The sequence below is a fragment of the Lepidochelys kempii genome, chromosome 1 (genome assembly GCF_965140265.1).
Source record: "Lepidochelys kempii isolate rLepKem1 chromosome 1, rLepKem1.hap2, whole genome shotgun sequence".
Classification (NCBI taxonomy): Eukaryota; Metazoa; Chordata; order Testudines; family Cheloniidae; genus Lepidochelys; species Lepidochelys kempii.
This window is the reverse complement of record NC_133256.1, coordinates 237202452-237217122: the sequence shown is the minus strand read 5'-3', so window position 1 is coordinate 237217122 and position 14671 is coordinate 237202452. Positions and strand designations below refer to the sequence as shown.

Here is a 14671-nt window from a genome sequence, read left to right as displayed (position 1 = left end):
AATCACAGAATATCAGGGTTGGAAGGGACCTCAGGAGGTCATCTAGGCCAACCCCCTGGTCAAAGCAGGACCAATCCCCAACTAAATCATCCCAGCCAGGGCTTTGTCAAGCCTGACCTTAAAAACTTCAAAGGAAGAAGATTCCACCACCTCCCTAGGTAACGCATTCCAGTGCTTCACCGCCCTCCTAGTAAAAAAGTTTTTCCTAATATCCAATCTAAACCTCCCCCACTGCAACTTGAGACCATTACTCCTCATTCTGTCATCTGCTACCACTGAGAACAGTCTAGATCCATCCTCTTTGGAACCCTCTTTCAGGTAGTTGAAAGCAGCTATCAAATCCCCCCTCATTCTTCTCTTCCGCAGACTAAACAATCCCAGTTCCCTCAGCCTCTCCTCATAAGTCATGTGTTCCAGTCCCCTGATCATTTTTGTTGCCCTCCACTGGACGTTTTCCAATTTTTTCACATCCTCCTTGTAGTGTGGGGCCCAAAACTGGACACAGTACTCCAGATGAGGCCTCACCAATGTCGAATAGAGGGGAACGATCACATCCCTCGATCTGCTGGCAATGCCCTACTTATACATCCCAAAATACCATTGGCCTTCTTGGCAACAAGGGCACACTGTTGACTCACATCCAGCTTCTCATCCACTATAACCCCTAGGTCCTTTTCAGCAGAGCTGCTGCCTAGCCATTCGGTCCCTAGTCTGTAGCAGTGCATGGGATTCTTCCATCCTAAGTGCAGGACTCTGCACTTGTCCTTGTTGAACCTTATCAGATTTCTTTTGGCCCAATCTCTAATTTGTCTAGGTCCCTCTGTATCCTATTCCTACCCTCCAGCGTATCTACCTCTCCTCCCAGTTTAGTGTCATCTGCAAACTTGCTGAGGGTGCAATGCATGCCATCCTCCAGATCATTAATGAAGATATTGAACAAAACCGGCCCCAGGACCGACCCTTGGGGCACTCCACTTGACACCGGCTGCCAACTAGACATGGAGCCATTGATCACTACACGTTGAGCCCGACAATCTAGCCAGCTTTCTATCCACCTTATAGTCCATTCATCCAGCCCATACTTCTTTAACTTGCTGGCAAAAATACTGTGGGAGACTGTGTCAAAAGCTTTGCTAAAGTCAAGGAACAACATGTCCACTGCTTTCCCCTCATCCAGAGCCAGTTATCTCATCATAGAAGGCAATTAGATTAGTCAGGCATGACTTGCCCTTGGTGAATCCATGGTGACTGTTCCTGATCACTTTTCTTTCCTCTAAGTGCTTCAGAATTGATTCCTTGAGGACCTGCTCCATGATTTTTCTGGGGACTGAGGTGAGGCTGACTGGCCTGTAGTTCCCTGGATCCTCCTTCTTCCCTTTTTTAATGATGGACATTACAGCCTTTTTCCAGTCGTCCGGGACCTCCCCTGATCGCCATGAGTTTTCAAAGATAATGGCCAATGGCTCTGCAATCACATCTGCCAACTCCTTTAGCACTTTCGGATGCAACGCATCCGGCCCCATGGACTTGTGCTCGTCCAGCTTTTCTAAATAGTCCCGAACCACTTCTTTCTCCACAGAGGGCTGGTCACCTCCTTCCCATGCTGTGCTGCCCAGTGCAGTAGTCTGGGAGCTGACCTTGTTCGTGAAAACAGAGGCAAAAAAAGCATTGAGTACATTAGCTTTTTCCACATCCTCTGTCACTAGGTTGCCTCCCTCATTCAGTAAGGGGCCCACACTTTCCTTGACTTTCTTCTTGTTGCTAACATACCTGAAGAAACCCTTCTTGTTACTCTTATATACTATATACTACACTGCAGACTATCCAGATTGTTCCTGCATTACATCAAATACCAGCAAGCCTGCTTCTGATTCTCTTTGCTTTTCAAGCTTCAAGGCACATGTGTAGACCACTGCTGAAGGCAAGATAATAGACTTGATGGATAAATGGTCCATTCTGGTGTAGGAACTCCTAGGCTCTTAAGGACTGTGATGTGGACGGATTCTGCAATTCTAAAAGTGTATGGATATGCAGCCGACATAGGACCCAGAATGCGTTCTCTTAACACAGTGTGCATTGTTTAAATTCAGATCTACATTGTTTCATATATTGCAGGCCTCACATTTCAGTTCTGATAAAAAAACACATTCTGTGGATGTTCTCTGGAATGACAGTATTTGCCAAATTAACAAACAAAACTTCATATGTCTAGTAGGGATGGACCCAACTTGGTTCATCACTGTAGAAATATTTATTATATCTAGGCAATTAACTGTATATTAATTTTAGTGTACTAAATATAGCTTAAGAGTACAGACTGGTAGCGTATAATTATCATGCATACGCTTTCAGTAAAATATAGAAGCCTCTCAGTTGTTGACAGATAACTAACTCCCATTGCAAACAGAATTCTTCACTTCCACATCTTTGAGGAGATGTTTGTGTATGTGTTTATTATTAGACATTTAGAACTAGATGGTGACTATGTGCCTATGCAAAGGAATAAGAATCATCCTTTATACCCCTACGTCAGCTACCCAGAACTTGGGAACGGGCCTGTAAGAGTCGGAGACATTACATACCGTCTCTCTCTTTCCTCAGAGCATGTGAGTGGGGGCTGGGTGGATTGGGAACGGACAGTCTTGCCTCTACCCCACTATCTCATTGGGGGTCCGGAAGCAGGGAGGGAATTGTACCTTTCATAGGGGTGTCTGAGGCACAAAGCCCTCCAGGACTACTCCTGAGTTGGTGCCCCGCTTACACACTATTGCTTGCTCAAGGCTTTGCCTAAAGTTAGAACCTAACCCGTAACAGAGTTTTGGCTGCACACTGGGGACATTTCCCAGCTGTAGATATGCAGATTTTCATTTCTCCTAAAATGAAGACAAATCACTGAAAATAAATAGCATTTTTTATGTATTACATTTTTCTTAAGGTTGGATTTAAACCTGCTGGAGGCATTCGTAGTGCAAAGGATGCTCTTACCTGGCTCATATTGATGAAGGAGGAGTTAGGAGATGAGTGGCTGAAACCAGACCTCTTTCGCCTAGGTGCCAGTACGTTGCTGGCCGATATCGAGAGACAGGTTAGTTCTGTGATAGCAGGGGACTGGATTTGAGGTCCCAGGAGGTTCCTTCCAATCTTGGTTGAGAGAAAACATTTTTCTGGAAAAAGTTTGCTTATTGCTTTCATGAAATATGTATTCTACACCATTTCAAGGATAATGGAGCACATTTCTAATTACTTAAGAACTACAATTTTGCTTCCCTGCTGGATGTCTTTAAATCTAGCTTGTTGCTACAGGGAGTCATTAGGGGGCTTCCATGATCCAATCAGTCTGCATTGCCTCCCTAGGCAGCTACCTGGGCCAGGCTCACAGTGCTGAGCAGAGGGAATCTGCTCTGCTGGCTTTCCACCACTCAGAGTCACTCCACTGCTGCTGAGCTCCAAAGCCTGCAGCTATGCCATGTTTGTTTCTCACCCTGCAGGAAGTGAGAATGTGTTAGCAAAGGAGGGATGTGGCCAGATATTGGTACCTGCCTGCTATGCCTAGGAACTGCTTGCCTGCCATGCCAATGATGTAAGATTCAGCCCTCTGCAGTAGAAGCAGCATACAGAAGGAGATTTTGCCTCTTGCTACTGAACAGCCATAGGGGAGAGGGCTGTGTTACACCCATTCTAGAGTATTCATCTGCTCCTAGTGCCCCATAGAGTTTACACTCTCTAAAGCTACCAGGAGCATATGATAGGTGGGGAAGAGGGATATAAATAAAAAGTACATTTTATATTCAACATGGGTCTGATCTGAAGCCCACTGTAGTCAATAGAACTCTTCCTGTATATATATATACACACACACACACTCTCTCTCTCTCATTTTAAAATATATTTACACCCAACTGCCCCTCAGCATGTCATGAATTTGTTGGCTAATGATACCTTTTTAATTTTTAGTTGTGTATGATACCATTAGAAATTCTCCTTTTCCTTGCAGATTTACCATCATGTGACTGGCAGATATGCAGCTTACCATGACCTGCCAATGGCTTAGTCCCATGAGTAATTCAGGATGACTTTTATAAAGAGAATTTTAAGAAAAAAATGTCCTAAAGTCTTTTTTGTAACCTAGTCCAAAAGTGCATATAAAAGGATAAAAGAACCAATTCTCTGGCTTCATATTTTTGTTGTATTTAAAAATATGTTCAAGTCTAGTCAGTGGTGCTTGAGCCAAAATGGGGGGATTTGGAGAGGTGGAAAGTAAATCTGAAATAGTCAAGATTTGCAGTGTTAATAACATAAAGTCTTCCTCAGACCAGCTTGAAAAGCATATCAGTGGCAACGATAACATGATAATACTATAATAAAGTTTTAAGTTGTCTGGTAAAACTTTCCAGGAGCCGAATGTGAAGTATCTGTGGAATGCTACAGATTTCTAATTACTTTCAAGAGCTACAGATTTTGCAGTTTTTTTCCATGTCAGTTAGTGTGCAGCTTTTGCCATAGACACATTGCTCTATTAATTGTTACTTTAATTACATTTCAGACACTGTAATCGGAGACAATGAAAGTTGGCTATTTTTTTTTTTAATAAAATGTCTTTGAAGCTAAAGCCAAATTTTTCAAACTTGAGTAGTTATAGTTAGGCATCTACATCCCTGATTTCCAAAACAGCTGAGCATCCACGGTTGCTACTGATGTTAATGAGATCAGAACCACTGAAAATCAGGGAATCTGTATCTTGATGCTTAAATATACATTCAGGTGCCTATCTTCAGACACTCAAGTTTGAAAATTTCAGCCTAACTTGCTTGGCAAAAACCAAATTTTTAAACATGTTAATGCAGAACTTTTCATTTTAATGTGCAGGTTCAGCGTGTCAGTTTTTGAATGTTGCTGCTGTACAAGAACTTACAGGCTGAGTTTCCAACTCTGTCTAAAAAAACTTACTTTTGACATTTTAAAAACCTATATGTAAAAAGATAAGTTATTTGAGAGATATCCTACACAGGTCTGCTCCCTGTCTTTTACACATTGGGTAAAGTAGTGTTTACACTTACAGCACTGTAACAGTAGTACCCAACTCATTACCCATCTGCCCATCAGTGAGTTGAATGCACTATGTCATCACTGTATTCTACCTGGTAACTAGAAAGATGGTAAATCTTGATTATCTCATTACTGTAACTAGTCCCATTGACTTCAATGGGACTAATCATGTGATTAAGGTGGGAGGGATTTAGCCACATATCAAACTGCCAGGTAAATTCATTATAGTTTCAAGGAGATTCTTGTAATGCAAAAATCAAGATTTGGTTTATTTAGTCTTGAAGTTCTACCAGAGTTCCAGTGCTTTAAAGTAGCGTAGTGTACTATTAGACAAATGGATAAACTGAACAGTAGAAAAAATGGAGTACAGCATTTGCAGAGAATGTAATCCTATATGCAATACTTGGTATTAGAAAATATATTTTCAGCTGATTTCCTAGCATGCAGTAGAGTCAGAGGGCCTCGGACCTTTTCTGGTTTACTCCTGCAGCACACAAGAATCAGCCTCTTAGACTGAGCTGTGTAGCCATGTTTGCATATATTCTTTTTCAAAATGAAGGTGGTGCTTTTTATCACAGAGCTTCTCTCTGACTTTGTGGCAAGTCTCTATGAAGAAAAATTCCAGTTCTTGGTTAGAATAACTTTGTGGCAAAATTCTGCTCCTGTGACTGAGCGCCCATGCCATGGAGGGAGGCAAAGGTATGGCCCAATGCAGCCACTTCACATGGAATAGGTGGCAGGCCAGTATCACTTGCTATTGTTGAGGGCTTGTCTACATTACCTGCTGGATTGACGGGCAGCGGGGATGAATTTATCGCGTCTAGTCTAGACGCAATAAATCGACCCCCGAGTGCTCTCCCATCGACTCCGGTACTCCACCAGCGCGAGAGGTGCAGGCGGAGTCAACGGGGGAGCATCCGCCGTCAACTTACTGCAATGAAGACACCGCGGTAAGTAGATCTAAATACGTCGACTTCAGCTACACTATTCACGTAGCTGCGTAACTTAGATCGATCCCCGCCCTAGTGTAGACCAGGCCTAAGTCACCGTCATAGAAGAGCAACCTTAACATGTGTGCAGCATATTTTTGTATTTTTATACCAAACCAAATGGATGTGGATCATTTCAGAGGAGGAAAATGTAGCTAAAACCTTCCAATCCCAATATTTTGGCCCAAAGCTATTTTTTTAATTGCTGAATTTCAGACATTTTTGTAAGAATTTATGTACAACATAGGGACTAATAGCATTCTGAGATCCATAGATGAAGAGTGCTGTATAGATACTGATATGGTTAAAGGACCAGTTGCTGCCACCTTAACTACTCAACATGAGTACCTTGCTTTGCAAATAATCTCATTGATTTCAGTGGGGCTACTCCTATAATTATGTACTACTTAATCTGAGTAAATGTGGCAGAATATCCCGCATAGCATAGTTAGGTGCCAAGCAAAATTGCACAAATTTCTGCCAGTGCACTCCCAATTCTTGACACGCAACACCTGCTGTTCCAGGTTTGTTTTGTTTTGTTCTTTTCTTCTTGAGACTCCTATTATACAGCCAGTGAGGTAAACCTAGATTTAAACACAGCCTTTTGCAACTCCTCTCAGCCACACACTGCTCCTCATGTCTTTTCTTCAAGGTGTTAAAAAAAAAAATGACCCAACTAAAAATGACCCAACTCCTGGACAATCAATGCTTTGAAAAAGCTGAACTTCTAGAAAGCATCATCTGCTTGTATTTTAAATGCTTCTGTCTTGGAATTTGGGATACACTGAGAAAGGAGGAAAAAATAATAAAAATGAAAGTGATTACATTAAAACTGTTTTGTGCTTTGTTTTTTAATAATAAACTGTCTGCTCAGTGTTATGTGACTGGCCCTAGGTTTGTACTGCCTCCTCCAGCCTATGACCATTTCCCATTTTCTGACCACTGCTTGAAGGATATTAAGGTCATATTGTAAAATAAATCCCTGAGGAAGATGAGCCCCTGCCTAGGTTATTGTGATGGTATCAGCTGCTGCCCAAGAAACAAGGACAGACTGAGTGCCTGAAGTCAGTTACTAACTGGAGATAGGCCTGAATGGAAAGTTTGGCACCATATCGGAAGAACTCCAAACTTTGGGAAAGTTCAGGTCCAAGGTTATGTTCTGCCCATTAGAGACACAGCAGCCAACTGTGCGGTTCAGCCTTAAATACAAAGTTCCACAGAGTTCATGGGATATTATAATGCAAAGTTTGTTTCAGATCATGCTGTAGTTCTAACGTGTAAAACCATTATTTTTAAATGAGGACATTTTCAGTGCCCCATTATTGATTTGGGATCTTCGTGTACTTTTTAAAAAAGCATTTCAGGTTCTTTATTAAGAAAAAAATTCTTGCAATAGAGAATCAAGTGAAAGACTGTACAAACCAAGTTCTGAACATTTCTAAGATGCTCCATGTGCCTACATGCATGGCAAAAAAAATGGAGATTGTTATAAAATATAACATTGAAAACAAAGAAGGAATTTCCATAGGGATTATATCCCAGCTGTAAATTTCAGATTGTGTAAATTGTATTTTGATAGCTGCAATGCCCTTATAGCAAAAGTCCACCACCCATCCCCAAAACAACCAACCCTGTACTTTGTAAAACATAACATCAGGACAACCTGGTCTACTTTTAATTTTGTTTTGCTCAGTTAGAACTTTGGCTTCTTGCCTCCCCAAAGAAAATCCCCAAGTTTTAACCAAGACCTGATGATCCTTTGCTGAAATAACCACAGGTAACCTCTAGATGATATATCAAATGTTTATGAGGGTAGCAAGACGGGGGAGGGAGGGAATAATTTTCAATTAGATACAATTTACCCAGGAGGGAAAGACAGAAGAAGCTCCAGCTGGTCAATTCTTAATAGGGCAGATGAGGATGAGACTATTCTTGGTACAGAGATATCATATATAAAATGCCAACTGACCATTTGAATTGAAATCCTAGCTAGTCTAAACTGTGTTACGAGTGATAAAGAAACACTGTCAGGGAGTTGGAGAGAGCACAGCTTTCAAGCTGTGGCAAGAATGTGATGGGTAGCCTAGAAATACCTTAGATCAGGTAATCAAGAACTTTTACATAGTAGAGACCACATCTTAATGGACAGATTGTTCAGACACCTCACATCCCATTGGGAACCTCAGCAATGGCTTATATGGAAAATAAACATTTTCAAATAATTTATTCCAGTTTGAGCTTCTTTTATTGACATTTAGCAGCTGAAACAAGGAGAGCCAGTCCTCGTCAGGTTATTCCAGTGTCTAGTGATTTTAATTGCCTCAATTTTGGGTGCCTAACTTGAGATAGCCTAGGGGTGCCAATTCTTAGAAATTGCTGAACAGTCATCCTCTGAAAGTCAGGCCTCTTCAAGGTGTCTCAAGTATGGCACCCAAAATCACTAGTCACTTTTCAGAATGTTGACTTGTCTGCTCAAAGGAACATTGTAGAATTACTGCCTTAGATGGACTAAAAAGCAAAGCATTTCACTACCAAATAGAAATACTAGAAAACCAAACTCATGCAAACACAGTTATGAGGGTTTATTAGAATTGGTTTTGGAATTGACACGCCAGTCAACTTCTCTGTTCTAAATTTTTCAAAAGTAATATTGGCAAATAGTATAATTTGGATTCCCTCCTTACCAACCATGACAAACAAGCACCTAAGTCCCAGCTGCTCTATAGATCATGCCAAAAGTGATGGAGTACAGAGGGTATCCCAGCTTTATCACATGTTCATGCTAAACAATGGCTGACTAATAACAGCTTATGCAACTAGCACGTGTATTAGAGGAAAATTAAAGAAAGGGGATGTCTGCTATTAGCCATGATGGGCAGGGATGGTGTCCCTAGCCTCTGTTTGCCAGAAGCTGGGAATGGGCGACGGGATGGATCACTTGATGATTATCTGTTCTGTTCATTCCCTCTGGGGCACCTGGCATTGGACACTGTTAGAAGACAGGACACTGGCTAGATGGACCTTTGGTCTGACACAGTACGGCCATTCTTATCTCCCAGATCATCTTTCATTTGACCTTACAGAGATATTATCATGAAATCAAACTGATTTCTCATCATCTTCCATCAGTTCCATTGACTCAGACTCAGCATGCATTCATCACATTGTTTATGGACGGATCATCTGATAGTCATCTATTTTATTTATTTGGAGATCGCAGCTACTGCATTCTCTGGCCTGCATTTCAGTTTTTCCTTTATCTCAATTCAAAGCAAAATGACTATTCAGCAGATCAGAATATTGCTCCATTGTGTACACTGTGCTGCCCTTGGCATTGGTAGCTATACCAGATGCTTCAAAAGAAATAATTTGTACTGCTCTATTTTCAGGATTTAGGTGCACGAAAGCCCAATTCTCTTTCCTTATTTAGGGATCATGGAAAAGGGAGTTTGCAGGCACAGTAAGCAATGTTTAATGTAGTTGTAAAAATTGGAGGCACAAGGCATGATGTTTTTTCTGCAAGACCAATAGAAATACAACCTTTCCATTTCGCCAGTGGTGTGAAATTTGTTTGCAGAGTTTTACAATCCACAGTGGGTTTGCGTCATGTGTTTGAGCTTGAACAGCTCTCACATGCTGATAAGGGTACCTTGGTTTAAAAAAAAAAAAAAAGGGAGGGCAAGAGCTCCCCTTCACCAGTCAGTGTGGAGAGGAATGACGTATAATAAATATGAAATCGAGCAGGACCTACCCTCATGAAGTGCCAGCTGCTCCTACACCCAATGATGTCTGAGGTTGACTCTCATTTCAGGGAGGATGTAGCCAGATTGCAGGGGTGGAAGAGCCACAAAGTAGTTAGTTTGCATTGGATGTTCTTCTAGAAGAAATACAGATTTCTCTTTGAAAATTAATGCTGCTTCTGGCAGAAGCAACATTAGACCCACCAGTTTTTCTTCTCAGGAGTGGTAGAAGCCCACAGCTGACGACCAGGTAGCCAACAGTAGCATAATCACAAAGTAGGTTGTGTTCTACCACAAGAAAGGGAGTCTATAGCACTGCATGGATGGACTGACACTCCACATGGATACCTGGAGATCTGTGATGTTGGGACTTGGATTCCTTGCATACTCTCAAGAGCAGTACTTTTAACTGGCTACATTCCTTCTCCCTCCATAGGGATACTGACCTGCTACTTGTGAGGTAAGAATACAGCTGGCCTGATCCAGTGTAGGACTTGCCAGATTGGATCAAACATGTGGTCTTTCTAGTCCAGTAAGTTGTTTCTGGCAGCAATCATCACCAGATGCTTCAGTGGAAGGTGCTAAAACCTTATGCTGAAGTTACCTGCCGATAGAGGACGTTTCTGCCTTACCACCATGAGTTAGTTGTTGACTTATGACTAGAAGCATGAGGATTTACATTTTTTAAATAATATTTTTAAATCATACGTAATGTAACTGTGGAAGGTCTCTTCAGCTCCAGAAGAAAATTCATCCAGCAGCACTGTAGTGGGGCACTGGCTGCATACTAACAGCATCACCTACTAAAATCAGCATTACCACTTTCTGTGGCTGAGTCTTGGTCTTCCTGTCTAACCCAAAGCACTCTTTCATGCTCAGACTTATTTCAGGAATTGAATACAATCAAAGCACAGCATAGCAATCCAGCCTCTGAGCAAGTAGCACTTAGTTGTCTGGTTAGCGGAAACCTAATCCAATTCCAAAAATATTGGTGAAATCACCTCATCTGATCACAATTTCAACCAGGCACCTGGCTGGATGATGATAGGAAAGGGAATAAAGAAAGGTGGGCAGTAAGGTAAAGAAGACCACCACCACCAATTGCTCATAGAAATAAAATCTTTTGTGATCTCTTTGGAACAGAAGGTAAATAATAAAACAAAAGGAAGGGAGAAATTTAAATAAATGCAGTGTGCATGCATGTTAAAATAGGTGTCAGATTAAAAATAACTAAAAAAGAAATTCTACTGTAGGGAAAAATAGCTACTTTTTCTCCAACATTTCATAGTCCACCTTTATTAGGCAGCGGATAAGAGAGCTATGTAGGAAAAAGAGAACTTGTGTTGTTTCCCTCTGAACTTGAAGAGAAGCGTAATGTGAGCACAAGGGGGACAGTTCTGTGGAATGCTGTTTAAGAATAATTCTCAGAGTGAATTCCAGGACCTGCAGGATGTTAAACAGATGCACTGCGAGAGTGCCACAGTTGAGGAATTGAAGCTTTAAAGCACAGTACACTATATCCAGGAGGTTTTCTCCCTGCACCCTTTAATTCTGAATTACAGGTTTTGATGAGTTCTCTAACGTTTAAAACAAAATCCTGCAAAGGGGTAGGATCACACTGTATCTAGGACCGAGCTGTGACACACTTGTAACCGTAGGATCTAGGAACAAAGGACTGCATGCTACTCCCCTCCCTACTCTTTTTTTGTTATGATGACTTCATCAATGGGATTGTTCTCTTGTTTAATGAGAGGAAAGGCATTGCTAGGCCTGTTTGCTGCTGTGGGGGGGCCTGCATGGAGAAGAGCCTTAAAATGTTCTCCAAATAGTAAACTCATACTGGCCTTTGGAGGCAGGCAGTCCCACTGAGAACGCCTTGTCCCATCCTACAAGAGCTTCATTTAGGGTTCGGTCAGATGGCTGTAGTCTTCATCGGTAATGGCTTACAGTGATTTGTGGTCTGTGAGATGACTGGGGCCATTTAAAGCTAAAGACCTACACCTTAAAGAGACTCTGGGAACCACTGAAATTCCCAGAGCATTAGTGTGTGCTCTACATCTGTCCCACTTAGATGGCACACTTTCAGGGGATGAAACAGATGCAATTTTTTTTGCCTGATATCCCCTTTCAATCCTGGACAATTTATTACACCGGTCCAGCACAGAGATGACAAAAGCACAAATCACTGTGACTAGGGCTTCATCCTAAAGGAAAGAGCATAATCTCCTGACTAGGTAAAAATGACAGAAGCTGTCTGCCTAGTGTTGTAACGTGTTCAGAAGACCTGATAAATCCAGCAGCACCCAGGTACTGCATACTTTCTTCTCCAGTGTGGGTACAGATCCTCTCCCCACGAGAGGGGATGTGGACTCACTTCTGCAAACTTCTCTGGGCATTTTATTTTTTATTCCAGCAACACATTTAGGAGAGGATGGAGTATCTCGAGACCGTTTTCTTTCCACACAAGATGGAATTTGCTTCAGACAGTGGGATAGCTGGGAGAAAACAGTGATGGTGATGGAAGTGAAAGGAAAACAGAGTTGGTGTCATTGGCAGAGTGAGGGCAGCTGGGACCATATTGTCACAAAAGTCACCCCTTGTGTTCTCACATATATCATTGAATAGTGACAGGCTTGAGACCTACAGGAAGGAGAAGCATGACCCTTTGGTATTTGCCAGAGAAGAATGATCGGAATTAGCTTAATGCAACTCCATCTATCCATGCAAGGTCTCATGGGTGAGTCAACAGCATCTTAGGCACAGAAGTGTCAAAGGTCACTGTGAGATCAAGTCTCACCTCTATCCGTAATTATCAGAAGGTTGTCTCTCCATGACACCAGGAAGAAACACTGATGTGGACTGCCCCCTGCAGAACTCACTTCCCATCAATACAAATGGAGCTTCCATTGTGATGCTAACATCTCCAGTATGGCTTGTCTGCATTCTTCCCATTAATCTGTTCGCACCAGAACTACATGGTTTTCAATAGTAAAAAACTCTAGACTTCCTGCTCAACAAATAAAGACCCCTTTCCCTTGAGCTAAAGAAAAAAAATCTCTGTTCACTGTTAATAGGACATGTGCTCTTTGGGTCAGCCCCTAAAGGGCAACATCATCATCATTTGTTAACAAACAACATGTGTAGACAGCAGAGGTCCATAGCTCCAAATGTTGGCCACGATGCATGGCTTTATTCTAGATGTCTAAAAGCTCCACAGGGTTATTACTGATCTGGTCCAACTAGGTTAGCTGTGAATGACCACATAGCCACCTCCAGTCAGTGGCCAGGCAATGTCTCTTCCTGATCTCAAGTCAGATTGTCAGAGCTCGATGTGCAGGGACTTTATCTCCAATGTGGCTGTATAACCAAGATGTGACAGTTGACTTCAATCTTCTCCAGGCTAGTCCTCAATAATACATCCCTATTACTGATAAAATCAAACCATATTACGCCCAGTAGTCACTGCTGGCAATGCATATCAATGCCTCCAGCCACCTGCTGTCTTGTTTAAGCAACTTCCATGTTTCAGATCCATATAAGAGGACTGGAAGTATGCAGGTTTGATAAATCTGTACTTTTGTATATAATTTCACCTTCTTTTGGCTCCAGATACTATGCAGGCCTTTCACGGATGGGACTGCTAAACTGATTCTCCTTTGGATGTCTCATGGGCTGTGCCCATTTAATGACAATTTACTGCTCAGAAAGATGAATTCATCCAATACTTCCAGGGTTTGTCCAGCGGCACAGATGTCTTGTATCACAACTTTTATGCTGACACTCTGGATTTTGTTTTTCCCCCAAGAAATCTTAGCCCAAAGGCAACTACCACATGCTGAAGTTCTCTAGTGCATATTTATTAGGGCTCTCAATTAATCGCAGGTAACTCATGTGATTAGCTCAAAAAATTATTGTGATAAAAAAATGAATTGCGAATAATCACAGTTTTCATCGCACTGTTAAACAATAGAATGTTGATTGAAATTTATTAAATATTTTTGGATGTTTTTCTACATTTTCAAATCTATTGATTTCAACTACAACACAGAATACAAAGTGTACAGTGCTCACTTTATATTATTTTTATTACAAATATTTGCACTGTAAAAATGATATAGTATTTTTCAATTCACATCATACAAGTACTGTAGTGCAATCTCTTTATCATGAAAGTGCAACTTACAAATGTAGCTTTTTTTTGGTTACATAACTGTACTCAAAAACAAAACAATGCAAAACTTTAGCGCCTAGAAGTCCACTCAATCCTATTTCTTGTTCAGCCAATAGCTAAAACAAACAAATTTGTTTACATTTACGTGAGCTAATTCTGCCCACTTCTTATTTATAATGTTCCTAGAAAGTGAGAACAGGCATTCACATGGGACTTTTGTAGCCAGCGTTGGAAGGTATTTACTTGCCATATATGCTAAACATTTGTATGTCGCTTCATGCTTCAGCCACTATTCCACAGAACATGCTTCCATGCTGATGAAACTCGTTAAAAATTAATGTGTTAATTAAATTTGTGACTGAACTCCCTGGGGGGGAGAACTGCATGTCTCTGGCTCTATTTTACCCCCATTCATTTCATGTTACAGCAGTCTCAGATGATGACTCAGCACATGTTCATTTTAAGAACACTTTCACAGTAGATTTGACAAAACGCAAAGAAGGTACCACTGTGAGATTTCTAAAGCTACCTACAGCACTCGACCCAAGGTTTAAGAATCAGAAGTGCCTTCCAAAATCTGAGAGGGACGAGGCGTGGAGCATGTTTTCAGAAGTCTTAAAAGAGCAACACTCTGATGCGGAAACTACAGAACCTGAACCACCAAAAAAGAAAATCAACCTTCTGCTGGTGGAATCTGACACAAATGATGAAAATGAACATGAGTT

The 14671-nt window shown here is 41.4% G+C and overlaps 1 protein-coding gene across 5 annotated transcripts in view; it reads left to right on the top strand.

The window, feature by feature from the left end:
* DERA (deoxyribose-phosphate aldolase) overlaps positions 1 to 4163 on the top strand; it is a 91354-nt gene extending 87191 nt beyond the window's left edge. For 4 of the 5 annotated variants that reach the window (XM_073319068.1, XM_073319088.1, XM_073319107.1 and 1 more), the window contains 2 exons: positions 2936 to 3085; positions 3995 to 4163. In XM_073319068.1, coding sequence (XP_073175169.1) covers positions 2936 to 3085; positions 3995 to 4051 — 207 coding nt within the window. In that variant the 3' untranslated portion in view covers positions 4052 to 4163. The remainder of the gene's footprint in view (positions 1 to 2935; positions 3086 to 3994) is intronic. The other variant, XM_073319078.1, reaches the window with a different exon arrangement.
* Positions 4164 to 14671: the final 10508 nt, after the last annotated feature.